This window comes from Eucyclogobius newberryi, unplaced genomic scaffold (assembly GCF_026437365.1).
Source record: "Eucyclogobius newberryi isolate DKJ021-1_F unplaced genomic scaffold, fEucNew1.0.hap1 SCAF_4, whole genome shotgun sequence".
Classification (NCBI taxonomy): domain Eukaryota; kingdom Metazoa; phylum Chordata; class Actinopteri; order Gobiiformes; family Gobiidae; genus Eucyclogobius; species Eucyclogobius newberryi.
In genome coordinates, this window is record NW_027316056.1 from 38,636,855 (window position 1) to 38,658,529 (window position 21,675).

The following is a 21,675-nucleotide window of genomic DNA, read 5'->3' on the forward strand; positions in this document are numbered from 1 at the left end:
GGTCCAGGCGTCAAACCGGCAACCTTCCCGCTGCGAGGTATGCAGAGGTCAAATCCTTCACTTTAGGCCCCTGACCAAGATCTGGAGGTGTGTCCCGGGCGCTGTGGGGCCACTGCGGGTCAATAAAGCCTGTCCCTTTCTAGCTCAAACCAGTCCCACCAGATTGAAAGTGTCCACGCGACAGCTTCTGAAAGCGTTCCCATGACGACCTCTCGTGGATGAAGGAGGGATTACGCCCACACGGTTCTGCAGTGATATCGCTCTGACCTGTCGGTGTAATGCCTCATTCGTCCAGCAGAGGTCCTCAGTGGGAAAAGATTCACTTGAGGTCATCTGGACTTTTGATGACCACAACTGTTTTTCTACAACTGTGGCTCTTCCAAAAGCGTGTGAAAAGCAGAAGAGCCTGGAGCACATGGTGAGTTCAGACACGGACACAGAGGGTCATGGTTCATACGCTTTAATGTCTCAGCAGTAATCTGAATAATCCTCGTCCACATAGTTAGGAGGAAACAGTCCAATCTGAAAGAGACACAGGATCAGAACCAAACCAGGGCTAAACACAGGCTAAACCAAGTCTAAACCAGGTCTAAACCAAGTCCAAACCAAGTCTAAACCAAGTCTAAACCAGGACTACTCGTCGTAGGTGTAAACGGTGGCGTGTGTGGTGCTCGCGTACCCGTCCGTAGACCTCGCCCTTCCACCAGCCGCTGTTGCCCTTCTTGGACAGGATCTTGATGGTGTCGCCCTCCCGCAGACTCAGCTCGGTTCGGTCCCGGGCCGAGTAGTCGTACCGCGCTCGGGCCACGGCCGCGTTCCTCCCGCCGCCGCCTTCACAACACAAACTGCGCTTAGCAACACCTCAAACACCAGAGCCACTTATGAGTAATAAACACTCTTCAGAAGAACACGGTGACAATAAGCATATGAGTATGATTAAAGGGGATGTGACGCCCTATTTCTATGACCTTTGACCTTTAAACCACATCAGAGCTCAGTCACACCAACAGCCAATCAGAAAGCCTGTGGAGCTTCTTCAAACTGCGATTGGTTGGTCTACAAACGCTCACCCTGAGCTCAGGCCTGACCACGCGGCGTCCCTTTGTCACTGCTGGGTGGAGTACCTGTGTCGCTGCTGGGCAAAGTACCTGTGTCGCTGCTGGGCGGAGTACCTGTGTCGCTGCTGGCAAAGTACCTGTGTCGCTGCTGGGCGGAGTACCTGTGTCGCTGCTGGCAAAGTACCTGTGTCGCTGCTGGGCGGAGTACCTGTGTCGCTGCTGGCAAAGCACCTGTGTCGCTGCTGGGCGGAGTACCTGTGTCGCTGCTGGCAAAGTACCTGTGTCGCTGCTGGGCGGAGTAACTGTGTCGCTGCTGGGCGGAGTAACTGTGTCGCTGCTGGGCGGAGTACCTGTGTCGCTGCTGGGCGGAGTACCTGTGTCGCTGGGCGGGCTCTGGGAGGCGCTCTGCTCCGGCTGCTTGTACGGCGTCTTCAGCGTCGTGTCCACCTCTTTGAAATACTCCTTCAGAGAGTTGTACTGGTAGTAGTCGATGAGCTCCTGAAAGTACAAGTAGAGCGGAGTATATAGCGTTGTACGGTGGAGTACAGCGGAGTGTATCAGCGTACAGTGGAGTATTGCGAGTATAGCGGAGTATAAAGGAGTACACCGAGTATAGTGGAGTATAGTGGAGTACAGAGGAGTATAGTGGAGTACAGTGGAGTATAGTGGAGTATAGTGGAGTATAATGGAGTACAGTGGAGTACAGAGGAGTATAGTGGAGCATAGTGGAGTATAGAGGAGTATAGTGGAGTACAGAGGAGTATAGTGGAGTACAGAGGAGTATAGTGGAGTACAGAGGAGTACAGAGGAGTACAGTGGAGTACAGTGTAGTATAGTGGAGTATAGTGGAGTACAGAGGAGTATAGTGGAGTGTAGTGGAGTACAGAGGAGTATAGTGGAGTACAGAGGAGTATAGTGGAGTACAGAGGAGTACAGAGGAGTACAGAGGAGTACAGTGGAGTATAGTGGAGTATAGTGGAGTACAGTGGACTACAGTGGAGTACAGTGGAGTATAGTGGAGTACAGTGGAGTATAGTGGAGTACAGAGGAGTATATTGGAGTATAGTGGAGTACAGAGGAGTATAGTGGAGTACAGTGGAGTATAGTGGAGTATAGTGGAGTACAATGGAGTACAGTGGAGTACAGTGGAGTAAAGTGGAGTATAGTGGAGTACAGAGGAGTATAGTGGAGTACAGAGGAGTATAGTGGAGTATAGAGGAGAGGAGTACAGAGGAGTATAGTGGAGTATAGTGGAGTACAGTGGAGTACAGTGGAGTATAGTGGAGTACAGAGGAGTATAGTGGAGTACAGAGGAGTATAGTGGAGTACAGTGGAGTATAGTGGAGTACAGTGGAGTACAGAGGAGTATAGTGGAGTACAGTGGAGTATAGTGCAGTATAGTGGAGTATAGTGGAGTATAGTGGAGTACAATGGAGTACAGTGGAGTACAGTGGAGTAAAGTGGAGTATAGTGAAGTACAGAGGAGTATAGTGGAGTACAGAGGAGTATAGTGGAGTACAGAGGAGTACAGAGGAGTACAGAGGAGTATAGTGGAGTGTAGTGGAGTATAGTGGAGTACAGTGGAGTACAGTGGAGTATAGTGGAGTACAGAGGAGTAGAGTGGAGTACAGTGGAGTAGAGTGGAGTATAGTGGAGTATAGTGGAGTACAGTGGACTACAGTGGAGTAGAGTGGAGTATAGTGGAGTACAGTGGAGTATAGTGGAGTACAGAGAAGTATAGAGGAGTATAGTGGAGTACAGTGGAGTATAGTGGAGTACAATGGAGTACAGTGGAGTAAAGTGGAGTATAGTGGAGTACAGAGGAGTATAGTGGAGTACAGAGGAGTATAGTGGAGTAGAGTGGAGTACAGTGGAGTAGAGTGGAGTATAGTGGAGTACAGTGGACTACAGTGGAGTAGAGTGGAGTATAGTGGAGTACAGTGGAGTATAGTGGAGTACAGAGAAGTATAGAGGAGTACAAAGGAGTATAGTGGAGTACAGTGGAGTATAGTGGAGTAAAGTGGAGTATAGTGGAGTACAGAGGAGTATAGTGGAGTACAGAGGAGTATAGTGGAGTACAGTGGAATATGGTGGAGTATAGTGGAGTACAGAGGAGTATAGTGTAGTATAGTGGAGTACAGAGGAGTATAGTAGAGTATAGTGGAGTACAGTGGAGTACAGTGGAGTGGAGAGGAGTACATTGGAGTATAGTGCAGTATAGTGGAGTATAGTGGAGTATAGTGGAGTACAGAGGAGTATAGTGGAGTATAGTGGAGTACAGTGGAGTATAGTGGAGTACAGTGGAGTACAGAGGAGTATAGTGGAGTATAGGGCAGTATAGTGGAGTATAGTGCAGTATAGTGGAGTAAAGTGGAGTATAGTGGAGTACAGAGGAGTATAGTGGAGTACAGAGGAGTACAGAGGAGTATAGTGGAGTATAGTGGAGTACAGTGGAGTACAGTGGAGTATAGTGGAGTATAGTGGAGTACAGAGGAGTATAGTGGAGTACAGAGGAGTAGAGTGGAGTACAGTGGACTACAGTGGAGTAAAGTGGAGTACAGTGGAGTATAGTGGAGTACAGTGGAGTATAGTGGAGTACAATGGAGTACAGTGGAGTAAAGTGGAGTATAGTGGAGTACAGAGGAGTATAGTGGAGTACAGAGGAGTATAGTGTAGTGTAGTGGAGTACAGTGGAGTATAGTAGAGTATAGTGGAGTACAGTGGAGTGGAGAGGAGTACATTGGAGTATAGTGCAGTATAGTGCAGTATAGTGGAGTATAATGGAGTATAGTGGAGTACAGAGGAGTATAGTGGAGTATAGTTGAGTACAGTGGAGTACAGAGGAGTATAGTGGAGTATAGTGGAGTACAGAGGGGTATAGTGGAGTATAGAGGAGTATAGTGCAGTATAGTGGAGTATAGTGGAGTACAGTGGAGTACAGAGGAGTATAGTGGAGTACAGTGGAGTACAGAGGAGTATAGTGGAGTACAGTGGAGTATAGTGGAGTACAGAGGAGTATAGTGGAGTACAGAGGAGTATAGTGGAGTATAGTGGAGTACAGTGGAGAACAGAGGAGTATAGTGGAGTATAGTGCAGTATAGTGGAGTATAGTGGAGTATAGTGGTGTACAGAGGAGTATAGTGGAGTATGGTGGAGTACAGTGGAGTACAGTGGAGTACAGAGGGGTATAGTGGAGTATAGTGGAGTACAGAGGAGTATAGTGGAGTATAGAGGAGTATAGTGCAGTATAGTGGAGTACAGTGTAGTACAGAGGAGTATAGTGGAGTACAGTGGAGTATAGTGGAGTACAGAGGAGTATAGTGGAGTACAGTGGAGTACAGTGGAGTATAGTGGAGTATAGTGGAGTATAGTGGAGTACAGAGGAGTATAGTGGAGTATAGAGGAGAGGAGTACAGAGGAGTATAGTGGAGTACAGTGGAGTACAGTGGAGTATAGTGGAGTATAGTGGAGTACAGAGGAGTATAGTGGAGTACAGAGGAGTATAGTGGAGTACAGTGGAGTATAGTGGAGTACAGTGGAGTATAGTGGAGTACAGAGGAGTATAGTGGAGTACAGAGGAGTATAGTGGAGCATAGAGGAGTACAATGGAGTACAGTGGAGTAAAGTGGAGTATAGTGGAGTACAGAGGAGTATAGTGGAGTACAGAGGAGTATAGTGGAGAACAGAGGAGTATAGTGGAGTACAGTGGAATATGGTGGAGTATAGTGGAGTACAGAGGAGTATAGTGGAGTATAGTGGAGTACAGTGGAGTATAGTAGAGTATAGTGGAGTACGGTGGAGTACAGAGGAGTATAGTGGAGTATAGTGGAGTACAGTGGAGTAAAGTGGAGTATAGTGGAGTACAGAGGAGTATAGTGGAGTACAGAGGAGTATAGTGGAGTACAGTGGAATATGGTGGAGTATAGTGGAGTACAGAGGAGTATAGTGGAGTACAGAGGAGTATAGTGCAGTATAGTGGAGTATAATGGAGTATAGTGGAGTACAGAGGAGTATAGTGGAGTATAGTGGAGTACAGTGGAGTACAGAGGAGTATAGTGGAGTATAGTGGAGTACAGAGGAGTATAGTGGAGTATAGAGGAGTATAGTGCAGTATAGTGGAGTATAGTGGAGTACAGTGGAGTACAGAGGAGTATAGTGGAGTATAGTGGAGTACAGTGGAGTATAGTGGAGTACAGAGGAGTATAGTGGAGTACAGTGGAGTATAGTGGAGTACAGAGGAGTATAGTGGAGTACAGAGGAGTATAGTGGAGTATAGTGGAGTACAGTGGAGAACAGAGAAGTATAGTGGAGTATAGTGGAGTACAGTGGAGTATAGTAGAGTATAGTGGAGTACAGTGGAGTACAGTGGAGTGGAGAGGAGTATAGTGCAGTATAGTGCAGTATAGTGGAGTATAGTGGAGTACAGAGGAGTATAGTGGAGTACAGTGGAGTACAGTGGAGTACAGAGGGGTATAGTGGAGTATAGTGGAGTACAGAGGAGTATAGTGGAGTATAGAGGAGTATAGTGCAGTATAGTGGAGTACAGTGGAGTACAGAGGAGTATAGTGGAGTATAGTGGAGTACAGTGGAGTACAGAGGAGTATAGTGGAGTACAGTGGAGTATAGTGGAATACAGAGGAGTATAGTGGAGTATAGTGGAGTACAGAGGAGTATAGTGGAGTATAGTGGAGTACAGTGGAGTACAGTGGAGTATAGTGGAGTACAGAGGAGTATAGTGGAGTATAGAGGAGAGGAGTACAGAGGAGTATAGTGGAGTATAGTGGAGTACAGTGGAGTACAGTGGAGTATAGTGGAGTATAGTGGAGTAAAGAAGGGGTATAGTGGAGTACAGAGGAGTATAGTGGAGTACAGTGGAGTATAGTGGAGTACAGTGGAGTACAGTGGAGTATAGTGGAGTACAGAGGAGTATAGTGGAGTACAGAGGAGTATAGTGGAGTACAGTGGAATATGGTGGAGTATAGTGGAGTACAGAGGAGTATAGTGGAGTATAGTGGAGTATAGTAGAGTATAGTGGAGTACGGTGGAGTACAGTGGAGTGGAGAGGAGTACAGTGCAGTATAGTGGAGTATAGTGGAGTATAGTGGAGTACAGAGTAGTATAGTGGAGTACAGTGGAGTATAGTGGAGTACAGTGGAGTACAGAGGAGTATAGTGGAGTACAGAGGAGTATAGTGGAGTATAGAGGAGTACAGTGGAGTATAGTGGAGTATAGTGGAGTACAGAGGAGTATAGTGGAGTACAGAGGAGTAGAGTGGAGTACAGTGGAGTATAGTGGAATATAGTGGAGTAGAGTGGAGTACAGTGGAGTATAGTGGAGTACAGAGGAGTACAGTGGAGTATAGTGGAGTACAGTGGAGTATAGTGGAGTACAGAGGAGTATAGTGGAGTACAGAGGAGTATAGTGGAGTACAGAGGAGTACAGTGGAGTATAGTGGAGTACAGTGGAGTATAGTGGAGTACAGAGGAGTATAGTGGAGTACAGAGGAGTACAGTGGAGTATAGTGGAGTACAGTGGAGTATAGTGGAGTACAGAGGAGTATATTGCAGTATAGTGGAGTATAGTGGAGTATAGTGGAGTACAATGGAGTACAGTGGAGTATAGTGGAGTAAAGTGGAGTATTTTGAAGTACAGAGGAGTATAGTGGAGTACAGAGGAGTATAGTGGAGTACAGAGGAGTACAGAGGAGTACAGAGGAGTATAGTGGAGTATAGTGGAGTACAGTGGAGTATAGTGGAGTATAGTGGAGTACAGAGGAGTATAGTGGAGTACAGAGGAGTAGAGTGGAGTACAGTGGAGTATAGTGGAATATAGTGGAGTAGAGTGGAGTACAGTGGAGTAGAGTGGAATATAGTGGACTACAGTGGAGTAGAGTGGAGTATAGTGGAGTACAGTGGAGTATAGTGGAGTACAGAGGAGTATAGAGGAGTACAGAGGAGTATAGTGGAGTATAGTGGAGTACAATGGAGTACAGTGGAGTAAAGTGGAGTATAGTGGAGTACAGAGGAGTATAGTGGAGTACAGAGGAGTATAGTGGAGTACAGTGGAATATGGTGGAGTATAGTGGAGTACAGAGGAGTATAGTGGAGTACAGAGGAGTATAGTGCAGTATAGTGGAGTATAATGGAGTATAGTGGAGTACAGAGGAGTATAGTGGAGTATAGTGGAGTACAGTGGAGTACAGAGGAGTATAGTGGAGTATAGTGGAGTACAGAGGAGTATAGTGGAGTATAGAGGAGTATAGTGCAGTATAGTGGAGTATAGAGGAGTATAGTGGAGTATAGTGGAGTACAGTGGAGTATAGTGGAGTACAGAGGAGTATAGTGGAGTACAGTGGAGTACAGAGGAGTATAGTGGAGTACAGAGGAGTATAGTGGAGTACAGAGGAGTATAGTGGAGTACAGTGGAATATGGTGGAGTATAGTGGAGTACAGAGGAGTATAGTGGAGTACAGAGGAGTATAGTGCAGTATAGTGGAGTATAATGGAGTATAGTGGAGTACAGAGGAGTATAGTGGAGTATAGTGGAGTACAGTGGAGTACAGAGGAGTATAGTGGAGTATAGTGGAGTACAGAGGAGTATAGTGGAGTATAGAGGAGTATAGTGCAGTATAGTGGAGTATAGAGGAGTATAGTGGAGTATAGTGGAGTACAGTGGAGTATAGTGGAGTACAGAGGAGTATAGTGGAGTACAGTGGAGTACAGAGGAGTATAGTGGAGTACAGAGGAGTATAGTGGAGTATAGTGGAGTACAGTGGAGAACAGAGAAGTATAGTGGAGTATAGTGGAGTACAGTGGAGTATAGTAGAGTATAGTGGAGTACAGAGGAGTATAGTGGAGTACAGTGGAGTACAGTGGAGTACAGAGGGGTATAGTGGAGTATAGTGGAGTACAGAGGAGTATAGTGGAGTATAGAGGAGTATAGTGCAGTATAGTGGAGTACAGTGGAGTACAGAGGAGTATAGTGGAGTATAGTGGAGTACAGTGGAGTACAGAGGAGTATAGTGGAGTACAGTGGAGTATAGTGGAATACAGAGGAGTATAGTGGAGTATAGTGGAGTACAGAGGAGTATAGTGGAGTACAGTGGAGTATAGTGGAGTACAGAGGAGTATAGTGGAGTATAGAGGAGAGGAGTACAGAGGAGTATAGTGGAGTATAGTGGAGTACAGTGGAGTACAGTGGAGTATAGTGGAGTATAGTGGAGTAAAGAAGGGGTATAGTGGAGTACAGAGGAGTATAGTGGAGTACAGTGGAGTATAGTGGAGTACAGTGGAGTACAGTGGAGTATAGTGGAGTACGGAGGAGTATAGTGGAGAACAGAGGAGTATAGTGGAGTACAGTGGAGTATAGAGGAGTACAATGGAGTACAGTGGAGTACAGTCGATTAAAGTGGAGTATAGTGGAGTACAGAGGAGTATAGTGGAGTACAGAGGAGTATAGTGGAGTACAGAGGAGTATAGTGGAGTATAGAGGAGAGGAGTACAGAAGAGTATAGTGGAGTATAGAGGAGAGGAGTACAGAGGAGTATAGTGGAGTATAGTGGAGTACAGAGGAGTATAGTGGAGAACAGAGAAGTATAGTGGAGTATAGTGGAGTACAGAGGAGTATAGTAGAGTATAGTGGAGTACAGAGGAGTATAGTGGAGTACAGTGGAGTACAGTGGAGTACAGAGGGGTATAGTGGAGTATAGTGGAGTACAGAGGAGTATAGTGGAGTATAGAGGAGTATAGTGCAGTATAGTGGAGTACAGTGGAGTACAGAGGAGTATAGTGGAGTATAGTGGAGTACAGTGGAGTACAGAGGAGTATAGTGGAGTACAGTGGAGAATAGTGGAATACAGAGGAGTATAGTGGAGTATAGTGGAGTACAGAGGAGTATAGTGGAGTACAGTGGAGTACAGTGGAGTATAGTGGAGTACAGAGGAGTATAGTGGAGTATAGAGGAGAGGAGTACAGAGGAGTATAGTGGAGTACAGTGGAGTACAGTGGAGTACAGTGGAGTATAGTGGAGTATAGTGGAGTAAAGAAGGGGTATAGTGGAGTACAGAGGAGTATAGTGGAGTACAGTGGAGTATAGTGGAGTACAGTGGAGTACAGTGGAGTATAGTGGAGTACGGAGGAGTATAGTGGAGTACAGAGGAGTATAGTGGAGTACAGTGGAGTATAGAGGAGTACAATGGAGTACAGTGGAGTACAGTCGAGTAAAGTGGAGTATAGTGGAGTACAGAGGAGTATAGTGGAGTACAGAGGAGTATAGTGGAGTACAGAGGAGTATAGTGGAGAACAGAGGAGTATAGTGGAGTACAGTGGAATATGGTGGAGTATAGTGGAGTACAGAGGAGTATAGTGGAGTATAGTGGAGTACGGTGGAGTACAGTGGAGTGGAGAGGAGTACAGTGCAGTATAGTGCAGTATAGTGGAGTATAGTGGAGTACAGAGTAGTATAGTGGAGTATAGTGGAGTACAGTGGAGTATAGTGGAGTACAGTGGAGTACAGAGGAGTATAGTGGAGTACAGAGGAGTATAGTGGAGTATAGAGGAGTATAGTGCAGTATAGTGGAGTGTAGTGGAGTACAGTGGAGTACAGAGGAGTATAGTGGAGTACAGTGGAGTATAGTGGAGTACAGAGGAGTATAGTGGAGTACAGTGGAGTACAGAGGAGTATAGTGGAGTACAGAGGAGTACAGTGGAGTATAGTGGAGTACAGTGGAGTACAGTGGAGTATAGTGGAGTACAGAGGAGCATATTGCAGTATAGTGGAGTATAGTGCAGTATAGTGGAGTATAGTGGAGTGCAATGGAGTACAGTGGAGTAAAGTGGAGTATAGTGAAGTACAGAGGAGTATAGTGGAGTACAGACGAGTATAGTGGAGTACAGAGGAGTACAGAGGAGTATAGTGGAGTATAGTGGAGTATAGTGGAGTATAGTGGAGTACAGTGGAGTATAGTGGAGTACAGAGGAGTATAGTGGAGTACAGAGGAGTTGAGTGGAGTACAGTGGAGTATAGTGGAATATAGTGGAGTAGAGTGGACTACAGTGGAGTAGAGTGGAGTATAGTGGAGTACAGTGGAGTATAGTGGAGTAGAGAGGAGTATAGAGGAGTACAGAGGAGTATAGTGGAGTATAGTGGAGTACAGTGGAGTAAAGTGGAGTATAGTGGAGTACAGAGGAGTATAGTGGAGTACAGAGGAGTATAGTGGAGTACAGTGGAATATGGTGGAGTATAGTGGAGTACAGAGGAGTATAGTGGAGTACAGAGGAGTATAGTGCAGTATAGTGGAGTATAATGGAGTATAGTGGAGTACAGAGGAGTATAGTGGAGTATAGTGGAGTACAGTGGAGTACAGAGGAGTATAGTGGAGTATAGTGGAGTACAGAGGAGTATAGTGGAGTATAGAGGAGTATAGTGCAGTATAGTGGAGTATAGTGGAGTACAGTGGAGTACAGAGGAGTATAGTGGAGTATAGTGGAGTACAGTGGAGTATAGTGGAGTACAGAGGAGTATAGTGGAGTATAGTGGAGTACAGTGGAGAACAGAGAAGTATAGTGGAGTATAGTGGAGTACAGTGGAGTATAGTAGAGTATAGTGGAGTACAGTGGAGTACAGTGGAGTGGAGAGGAGTATAGTGCAGTATAGTGCAGTATAGTGGAGTATAGTGGAGTACAGAGGAGTATAGTGGAGTACAGTGGAGTACAGTGGAGTACAGAGGGGTATAGTGGAGTATAGTGGAGTACAGAGGAGTATAGTGGAGTATAGTGCAGTATAGTGGAGTACAGTGGAGTACAGTGGAGTACAGAGGAGTATAGTGGAGTATAGTGGAGTACAGTGGAGTACAGAGGAGTATAGTGGAGTACAGTGGAGTATAGTGGAATACAGAGGAGTATAGTGGAGTATAGTGGAGTACAGAGGAGTATAGTGGAGTATAGTGGAGTACAGTGGAGTACAGTGGAGTATAGTGGAGTACAGAGGAGTATAGTGGAGTATAGAGGAGAGGAGTACAGAGGAGTATAGTGGAGTATAGTGGAGTACAGTGGAGTACAGTGGAGTATAGTGGAGTAAAGAAGGGGTATAGTGGAGTACAGAGGAGTATAGTGGAGTACAGTGGAGTATAGTGGAGTACAGTGGAGTATAGTGGAGTACGGAGGAGTATAGTGGAGTACAGAGGAGTATAGTGGAGTACAGTGGAGTATAGAGGAGTACAATGGAGTACAGTGGAGTACAGTGGAGTATAGTGGAGTACAGAGGAGTATAGTGGAGTACAGAGGAGTATAGTGGAGTACAGAGGAGTATAGTGGAGAACAGAGGAGTATAGTGGAGTACAGTGGAATATGGTGGAGTATAGTGGAGTACAGAGGAGTATGGTGGAGTATAGTGGAGTACAGTGGAGTATAGTGGAGTATAGTGGAGTACGGTGGAGTACAGAGGAGTATAGTGGAGTACAGTGGAGTATAGTGGAGTATAGTGCAGTATAGTGGAGTATAGTGGAGTATAGTGGAGTATAGTGGAGTACAGAGTAGTATAGTGGAGTATAGTGGAGTACAGTGGAGTATAGTGGAGTACAGTGGAGTACAGAGGAGTATAGTGGAGTACAGAGGAGTATAGTGGAGTATAGAGGAGTATAGTGGAGTATAGAGGAGAGGAGTACAGAGGAGTATAGTGGAGTACAGTGGAGTACAGTGGAGTACAGTGGAGTATAGTGGAGTATAGTGGAGTAAAGAAGGGGTATAGTGGAGTACAGAGGAGTATAGTGGAGTACAGTGGAGTATAGTGGAGTACAGTGGAGTACAGTGGAGTATAGTGGAGTACGGAGGAGTATAGTGGAGTACAGAGGAGTATAGTGGAGTACAGTGGAGTATAGAGGAGTACAATGGAGTACAGTGGAGTACAGTCGAGTAAAGTGGAGTATAGTGGAGTACAGAGGAGTATAGTGGAGTACAGAGGAGTATAGTGGAGTACAGAGGAGTATAGTGGAGAACAGAGGAGTATAGTGGAGTACAGTGGAATATGGTGGAGTATAGTGGAGTACAGAGGAGTATAGTGGAGTATAGTGGAGTACGGTGGAGTACAGTGGAGTGGAGAGGAGTACAGTGCAGTATAGTGCAGTATAGTGGAGTATAGTGGAGTACAGAGTAGTATAGTGGAGTATAGTGGAGTACAGTGGAGTATAGTGGAGTACAGTGGAGTACAGAGGAGTATAGTGGAGTACAGAGGAGTATAGTGGAGTATAGAGGAGTATAGTGCAGTATAGTGGAGTGTAGTGGAGTACAGTGGAGTACAGAGGAGTATAGTGGAGTACAGTGGAGTATAGTGGAGTACAGAGGAGTATAGTGGAGTACAGTGGAGTACAGAGGAGTATAGTGGAGTACAGAGGAGTACAGTGGAGTATAGTGGAGTACAGTGGAGTACAGTGGAGTATAGTGGAGTACAGAGGAGCATATTGCAGTATAGTGGAGTATAGTGCAGTATAGTGGAGTATAGTGGAGTGCAATGGAGTACAGTGGAGTAAAGTGGAGTATAGTGAAGTACAGAGGAGTATAGTGGAGTACAGACGAGTATAGTGGAGTACAGAGGAGTACAGAGGAGTATAGTGGAGTATAGTGGAGTATAGTGGAGTATAGTGGAGTACAGTGGAGTATAGTGGAGTACAGAGGAGTATAGTGGAGTACAGAGGAGTTGAGTGGAGTACAGTGGAGTATAGTGGAATATAGTGGAGTAGAGTGGACTACAGTGGAGTAGAGTGGAGTATAGTGGAGTACAGTGGAGTATAGTGGAGTAGAGAGGAGTATAGAGGAGTACAGAGGAGTATAGTGGAGTATAGTGGAGTACAGTGGAGTAAAGTGGAGTATAGTGGAGTACAGAGGAGTATAGTGGAGTACAGAGGAGTATAGTGGAGTACAGTGGAATATGGTGGAGTATAGTGGAGTACAGAGGAGTATAGTGGAGTACAGAGGAGTATAGTGCAGTATAGTGGAGTATAATGGAGTATAGTGGAGTACAGAGGAGTATAGTGGAGTATAGTGGAGTACAGTGGAGTACAGAGGAGTATAGTGGAGTATAGTGGAGTACAGAGGAGTATAGTGGAGTATAGAGGAGTATAGTGCAGTATAGTGGAGTATAGTGGAGTACAGTGGAGTACAGAGGAGTATAGTGGAGTATAGTGGAGTACAGTGGAGTATAGTGGAGTACAGAGGAGTATAGTGGAGTATAGTGGAGTACAGTGGAGAACAGAGAAGTATAGTGGAGTATAGTGGAGTACAGTGGAGTATAGTAGAGTATAGTGGAGTACAGTGGAGTACAGTGGAGTGGAGAGGAGTATAGTGCAGTATAGTGCAGTATAGTGGAGTATAGTGGAGTACAGAGGAGTATAGTGGAGTACAGTGGAGTACAGTGGAGTACAGAGGGGTATAGTGGAGTATAGTGGAGTACAGAGGAGTATAGTGGAGTATAGTGCAGTATAGTGGAGTACAGTGGAGTACAGTGGAGTACAGAGGAGTATAGTGGAGTATAGTGGAGTACAGTGGAGTACAGAGGAGTATAGTGGAGTACAGTGGAGTATAGTGGAATACAGAGGAGTATAGTGGAGTATAGTGGAGTACAGAGGAGTATAGTGGAGTATAGTGGAGTACAGTGGAGTACAGTGGAGTATAGTGGAGTACAGAGGAGTATAGTGGAGTATAGAGGAGAGGAGTACAGAGGAGTATAGTGGAGTATAGTGGAGTACAGTGGAGTACAGTGGAGTATAGTGGAGTAAAGAAGGGGTATAGTGGAGTACAGAGGAGTATAGTGGAGTACAGTGGAGTATAGTGGAGTACAGTGGAGTATAGTGGAGTACGGAGGAGTATAGTGGAGTACAGAGGAGTATAGTGGAGTACAGTGGAGTATAGAGGAGTACAATGGAGTACAGTGGAGTACAGTGGAGTATAGTGGAGTACAGAGGAGTATAGTGGAGTACAGAGGAGTATAGTGGAGTACAGAGGAGTATAGTGGAGAACAGAGGAGTATAGTGGAGTACAGTGGAATATGGTGGAGTATAGTGGAGTACAGAGGAGTATGGTGGAGTATAGTGGAGTACAGTGGAGTATAGTGGAGTATAGTGGAGTACGGTGGAGTACAGAGGAGTATAGTGGAGTACAGTGGAGTATAGTGGAGTATAGTGCAGTATAGTGGAGTATAGTGGAGTATAGTGGAGTATAGTGGAGTACAGAGTAGTATAGTGGAGTATAGTGGAGTACAGTGGAGTATAGTGGAGTACAGTGGAGTACAGAGGAGTATAGTGGAGTACAGAGGAGTATAGTGGAGTATAGAGGAGTATAGTGCAGTATAGTGGAGTGTAGTGGAGTACAGTGGAGTACAGAGGAGTATAGTGGAGTATAGTGGAGTACAGAGGAGTATAGTGGAGTACAGTGGAGTACAGAGGAGTATAGTGGAGTACAGAGGAGTACAGTGGAGTATAGTGGAGTACAGTGGAGTACAGTGGAGTATAGTGGAGTACAGAGGAACATATTGCAGTATAGTGGAGTATAGTGGAGTATAGTGGAGTATAGTGGAGTATAGTGGAGTGCAATGGAGTACAGTGGAGTAAAGTGGAGTATAGTGAAGTACAGAGGAGTATAGTGGAGTACAGAGGAGTACAGAGGAGTACAGAGGAGTACAGAGGAGTACAGAGGAGTATAGTGGAGTATAGTGGAGTATAGTGGAGTACAGTGGAGTACAGTGGAGTACAGTGGAGTACAGAGGAGTATAGTGGAGTACAGAGGAGTATAGTGGAGTACAGAGGAGTATAGTGGAGAACAGAGGAGTATAGTGGAGTACAGTGGAATATGGTGGAGTATAGTGGAGTACAGAGGAGTATAGTGGAGTATAGTGGAGTACAGTGGAGTATAGTAGAGTATAGTGGAGTACTGTGGAGTACAGAGGAGTATAGTGGAGTATAGTGGAGTATAGTGGAGTACAGTGGAGTATGGTGGAGTATAGTGCAGTATAGTGGAGTATAGTGGAGTATAGTGGAGTACAGAGTAGTATAGTGGAGTATAGTGGAGTACAGTGGAGTATAGTGGAGTACAGTGGAGTACAGAGGAGTATAGTGGAGTACAGAGGAGTATAGTGGAGTATAGAGGAGTATAGTGCAGTATAGTGGAGTGTAGTGGAGTACAGTGGAGTACAGAGGAGTATAGTGGAGTACAGTGGAGTATAGTGGAGTACAGAGGAGTATAGTGGAGTACAGTGGAGTACAGAGGAGTATAGTGGAGTACAGAGGAGTACAGTGGAGTATAGTGGAGTACAGTGGAGTACAGTGGAGTATAGTGGAGTACAGAGGAGAATATTGCAGTTTAGTGGAGTATAGTGGAGTATAGTGGAGTATAGTGCAGTATAGTGGAGTATAGTCGAGTGCAATGGAGTACAGTGGAGTAAAGTGGAGTATAGTGAAGTACAGAGGAGTATAGTGGAGTACAGAGGAGTATAGTGGAGTACAGAGGAGTACAGAGGAGTACAGAGGAGTACAGAGGAGTATAGTGGAGTATAGTGGAGTACAGTGGAGTACAGTGGAGTATAGTGGAGTACAGAGGAGTATAGTGGAGTACAGAGGAGTAGAGTGGAGTACAGTGGAATATAGTGGAGTAGAGTGGAGTACAGTGGAGTATAGTGGAGTATAGTGGACTACAGTGGAGTAGAGTGGAGTATAGTGGAGTACAGTGGAGTATAGTGGAGTACAGCGGAGTATAGTGGAGTATAGTGGAGTACAGAGGAGTATAGTGGAGTATAGTGGAGTACAGAGGAGTATAGAGGAGTATAGTGCAGTATAGTGGAGTATAGTGGAGTACAGCGGAGTACAGTGGAGTATAGTGGAGTATAGTGGAGTACAGTGGAGTATAGTGAAGTACAGAGGAGTATAGTGGAGTACAGTGCAGTATAGTGGAGTATAGTGGAGTACAGTGGAGTACAGAGGAGTATAGTGGAGTATAGTGGAGTACAGTGGAGTAAAGTGGAGTACAGAGGAGTATAGTGGAGTACAGTGGAGTATAGTGGAGTACAGAGGAGTATAGTGGAGTACAGAGGAGTATAGTGGAGTATAGTGGAGTACAGTGGAGAACAGAGAAGTATAGTGGAGTATAGTGGAGTACAGAGGAGTATAGTGGAGTACAGTGGAGTACAGTGGAGTACAGAGGGGTATAGTGGAGTATAGTGGAGTACAGAGGAGTATAGTGGAGTATAGAGGAGTATAGTGCAGTATAGTGGAGTACAGTGGAGTACAGTGGAGTACAGAGGAGTATAGTGGAGTATAGTGGAGTACAGAGGAGTATAGTGGAGTACAGTGGAGTATAGTGGAATACAGAGGAGTATAGTGGAGTATAGTGGAGTAAAGAGGAGTATAGTGGAGTATAGTGGAGTACAGTGGAGTACAGTGGAGTATAGTGGAGTACAGAGGAGTATAGTGGAGTATAGTGGAGTACAGTGGAGTACAGTGGAGTATAGTGGAGTATAGTGGAGTAAAGAAGGGGTATAGTGGAGTACAGAGGAGTATAGTGGAGTACAGTGGAGTATAGTGGAGTACAGTGGAGTACAGTGGAGTATAGTGGAGTACGGAGGAGTATAGTGGAGTACAGAGGAGTATAGTGGAGTACAGTGGAGTATAGAGGAGTACAATGGAGTACAGTGGAGTACAGTGGAGTATAGTGGAGTACAGAGGAGTATAGTGGAGTACAGAGGAGTATAGTGGAGTACAGAGGAGTATAGTGGAGAACAGAGGAGTATAGTGGAGTACAGTGGAATATGGTGGAGTATAGTGGAGTACAGAGGAGTATAGTGGAGTATAGTGGAGTACAGTGGAGTATAGTAGAGTATAGTGGAGTACTGTGGAGTACAGAGGAGTATAGTGGAGTATAGTGGAGTATAGTGGAGTACAGTGGAGTATAGTGGAGTATAGTGCAGTATAGTGGAGTATAGTGGAGTACAGAGTAGTATAGTGGAGTATAGTGGAGTACAGTGGAGTATAGTGGAGTACAGTGGAGTACAGAGGAGTATAGTGGAGTACAGAGGAGTATAGTGGAGTATAGAGGAGTATAGTGCAGTATAGTGGAGTGTAGTGGAGTACAGTGGAGTACAGAGGAGTATAGTGGAGTACGGTGGAGTATAGTGGAGTACAGAGGAGTATAGTGGAGTACAGTGGAGTACAGAGGAGTATAGTGGAGTACAGAGGAGTACAGTGGAGTATAGTGGAGTACAGTGGAGTACAGTGGAGTATAGTGGAGTACAGAGGAGAATATTGCAGTATAGTGGAGTATAGTGGAGTATAGTGGAGTATAGTGCAGTATAGTGGAGTATAGTGGAGTGCAATGGAGTACAGTGGAGTAAAGTGGAGTATAGTGAAGTACAGAGGAGTATAGTGGAGTACAGAGGAGTATAGTGGAGTACAGAGGAGTACAGAGGAGTACAGAGGAGTACAGAGGAGTATAGTGGAGTATAGTGGAGTACAGTGGAGTACAGTGGAGTATAGTAGAGTATAGTGGAGTACTGTGGAGTACAGAGGAGTATAGTGGAGTATAGTGGAGTATAGTGGAGTACAGTGGAGTATAGTGCAGTATAGTGCAGTATAGTGGAGTATAGTGGAGTATAGTGGAGTACAGAGTAGTATAGTGGAGTATAGTGGAGTACAGTGGAGTATAGTGGAGTACAGTGGAGTACAGAGGAGTATAGTGGAGTACAGAGGAGTATAGTGGAGTATAGAGGAGTATAGTGCAGTATAGTGGAGTGTAGTGGAGTACAGTGGAGTACAGAGGAGTATAGTGGAGTACAGTGGAGTATAGTGGAGTACAGAGGAGTATAGTGGAGTACAGTGGAGTACAGAGGAGTATAGTGGAGTACAGAGGAGTACAGTGGAGTATAGTGGAGTACAGTGGAGTATAGTGGAGTACAGAGGAGAATATTGCAGTATAGTGGAGTATAGTGGAGTATAGTGGAGTATAGTGCAGTATAGTGGAGTATAGTGGAGTGCAATGGAGTACAGTGGAGTAAAGTGGAGTATAGTAAAGTACAGAGGAGTATAGTGGAGTACAGAGGAGTATAGTGGAGTACAGAGGAGTACAGAGGAGTACAGAGTATAGTGGAGTATAGTGGAGTATAGTGGAGTACAGTGGAGTACAGTGGAGTATAGTGGAGTACAGAGGAGTATAGTGGAGTACAGAGGAGTAGAGTGGAGTACAGTGGAGTATAGTGGAATATAGTGGAGTAGAGTGGAGTACAGTGGAGTATAGTGGAGTATAGTGGACTACAGTGGAGTAGAGTGGAGTATAGTGGAGTACAGTGGAGTATAGTGGAGTACAGAGGAGTATAGTGGAGTATAGTGGAGTACAGTGGAGTACAGAGGAGTATAGTGGAGTATAGTGGAGTACAGAGGAGTATAGAGGAGTATAGTGCAGTATAGTGGAGTATAGTGGAGTACAGTGGAGTATAGTGGAGTATAGTGGAGTACAGTGGAGTATAGTGAAGTACAGAGGAGTATAGTGGAGTACAGTGCAGTATAGTGGAGTATAGTGGAGTACAGTGGAGTACAGAGGAGTATAGTGGAGTATAGTGGAGTACAGTGGAGTATAGTGGAGTACAGAGGAGTATAGTGGAGTACAGTGGAGTATAGTGGAGTACAGATGAGTATAGTGGAGTACAGAGGAGTATAGTGGAGTATAGTGGAGTACAGTGGAGAACAGAGAAGTATAGTGGAGTATAGTGGAGTACAGAGGAGTATAGTGGAGTACAGTGGAGTACAGTGGAGTACAGAGGGGTATAGTGGAGTATAGTGGAGTACAGAGGAGTATAGTGGAGTATAGAGGAGTATAGTGCAGTATAGTGGAGTACAGTGGAGTACAGTGGAGTACAGAGGAGTATAGTGGAGTATAGTGGAGTACAGTGGAATACAGAGGAGTATAGTGGAGTATAGTGGAGTACAGAGGAGTATAGTGGAGTATAGTGGAGTACAGTGGAGTACAGAGGAGTATAGTGGAGTATAGAGGAGAGGAGTACAGAGGAGTATAGTGGAGTATAGTGGAATACAGTGGAGTACAGTGGAGTATAGTGGAGTATAGTGGAGTAAAGAAGGGGTATAGTGGAGTACAGAGGAGTATAGTGGAGTACAGTGGAGTATAGTGGAGTACAGTGGAGTACAGTGGAGTATAGTGGAGTACGGAGGAGTATAGCGGAGTACAGAGGAGTATAGTGGAGTACAGTGGAGTATAGAGGAGTACAATGGAGTACAGTGGAGTACAGTGGAGTACAGAGGAGTATAGTGGAGTACAGAGGAGTATAGTGGAGTACAGAGGAGTATAGTGGAGAACAGAGGAGTATAGTGGAGTACAGTGGAATATGGTGGAGTATAGTGGAGTACAGAGGAGTATAGTGGAGTATAGTGGAGTACAGTGGAGTATAGTAGAGTATAGTGGAGTACTGTGGAGTACAGAGGAGTATAGTGGAGTATAGTGGAGTATAGTGGAGTACAGTGGAGTATAGTGGAGTATAGTGCAGTATAGTGGAGTATAGTGGAGTATAGTGGAGTACAGAGTAGTATAGTGGAGTATAGTGGAGTACAGTGGAGTATAGTGGAGTACAGTGGAGTACAGAGGAGTATAGTGGAGTACAGAGGAGTATAGTGGAGTATAGAGGAGTATAGTGCAGTATAGTGGAGTGTAGTGGAGTACAGTGGAGTACAGAGGAGTATAGTGGAGTACAGTGGAGTATAGTGGAGTACAGAGGAGTATAGTGGAGTACAGTGGAGTACAGAGGAGTATAGTGGAGTACAGAGGAGTACAGTGGAGTATAGTGGAGTACAGTGGAGTACAGTGGAGTAAAGTGGAGTACAGAGGAGAATATTGCAGTATAGTGGAGTATAGTGGAGTATAGTGGAGTATAGTGCAGTATAGTGGAGTATAGTGGAGTGCAATGGAGTACAGTGGAGTAAAGTGGAGTATAATGAAGTACAGAGGAGTATAGTGGAGTACAGAGGAGTATAGTGGAGTACAGAGGAGTACAGAGGAGTACAGAGGAGTATAGTGGAGTATAGTGGAGTATAGTGGAGTACAGTGGAGTACAGTGGAGTATAGTGGAGTACAGAGGAGTATAGTGGAGTACAGAGGAGTATAGTGGAGTACAGTGGAATATGGTGGAGTATAGTGGAGTACAGAGGAGTATAGTGGAGTACAGAGTATAGTGCAGTATAGTGGAGTATAATGGAGTATAGTGGAGTACAGAGGAGTATAGTGGAGTATAGTGGAGTACAATGGAGTACAGTGGAGTAAAGTGGAGTATAGTGGAGTACAGAGCAGTATAGTGGAGTACAGAGGAGTATAGTGGAGTACAGTGGAATATGGTGGAGTATAGTGGAGTACAGAGGAGTATAGTGGAGTACAGAGTATAGTGCAGTATAGTGGAGTATTATGGAGTATAGTGGAGTACAGAGGAGTATAGTGGAGTACAGTGGAATATGGTGGAGTATAGTGGAGTACAGAGGAGTATAGTGGAGTACAGAGGAGTATAGTGCAGTATAGTGGAGTATAATGGAGTATAGTGGAGTACAGAGGAGTATAGTGGAGTATAGTAGAGTACAGTGGAGTACAGAGGAGTATAGTGGAGTATAGTGGAGTACAGAGGAGTATAGTGGAGGATAGAGGAGTATAGTGCAGTATAGTGGAGTATAGTGGAGTACAGTGGAGTACAGAGGAGTATAGTGGAGTATAGTGGAGTACAGTGGAGTATAGTGGAGTACAGAGGAGTATAGTGGAGTACAGTGGAGTATAGTGGAGTACAGAGGAGTATAGTGGAGTACAGAGGAGTATAGTGGAGTATAGTGGAGTACAGTGGAGAACAGAGGAGTATAGTGGAGTACAGTGGAGTATAGTAGAGTATAGTGGAGTACAGTGGAGTACAGTGGAGTGGAGAGGAGTATAGTGCAGTATAGTGCAGTATAGTGGAGTATAGTGGAGTATAGTGGAGTACAGAGGAGTATAGTGGAGTATAGTGGAGTATAGTGGAGTACAGTGGAGTACAGTGGAGTGGAGAGGAGTATAGTGCAGTATAGTGCAGTATAGTGGAGTACAGTGGAGTATAGTGGAGTATAGTGGAGTACAGAGGAGTATAGTGGAGTATAGTGGAGTACAGTGGAGTACAGAGGAGTATAGTGGAGTATAGTGGAGTACAGAGGAGTATAGAGGAGTATAGTGGAGTATAGTGGAGTACAGCGGAGTACAGTGGAGTATAGTGGAGTACAGTGGAGTATAGTGAAGTACAGAGGAGTATAGTGGAGTACAGTGGAGTATAGTGGAGTACAGAGGAGTATAGTGGAGTACAGAGGAGTATAGTGGAGTACAGAGGAGTATAGTGGAGTATAGTGGAGTACAGTGGAGAACAGAGGAGTATAGTGGAGTACAGTGGAGTATAGTAGAGTATAGTGGAGTACAGTGGAGTACAGTGGAGTGGAGAGGAGTACAGTGCAGTATAGTGCAGTATAGTGGAGTATAGTGGAGTATAGTGGAGTACAGAGGAGTATAGTGGAGTATAGTGGAGTACAGTGGAGTCCAGAGCAGTATAGTGGAGTATAGTGGAGTACAGAGGAGTA

The 21,675-nt window shown here is 45.1% G+C and overlaps 1 protein-coding gene across 1 annotated transcript in view; it reads right to left on the reverse strand.

Annotated features, from left to right (window-relative positions):
* Positions 1 to 447: 447 nt before the first annotated feature.
* Positions 448 to 21,675, reverse strand: part of LOC140378213 (proto-oncogene vav-like) — a 61,324-nt gene continuing 40,096 nt past the window's right edge. The window contains exons 26-28 of the mRNA XM_072463936.1: positions 1,433 to 1,556; positions 680 to 831; positions 448 to 522 (exon numbers count right to left, since the gene is read on the reverse strand). Of these exons, the coding sequence (XP_072320037.1) occupies positions 469 to 522; positions 680 to 831; positions 1,433 to 1,556 (330 nt within the window). The 3' untranslated portion in view covers positions 448 to 468. The remainder of the gene's footprint in view (positions 523 to 679; positions 832 to 1,432; positions 1,557 to 21,675) is intronic.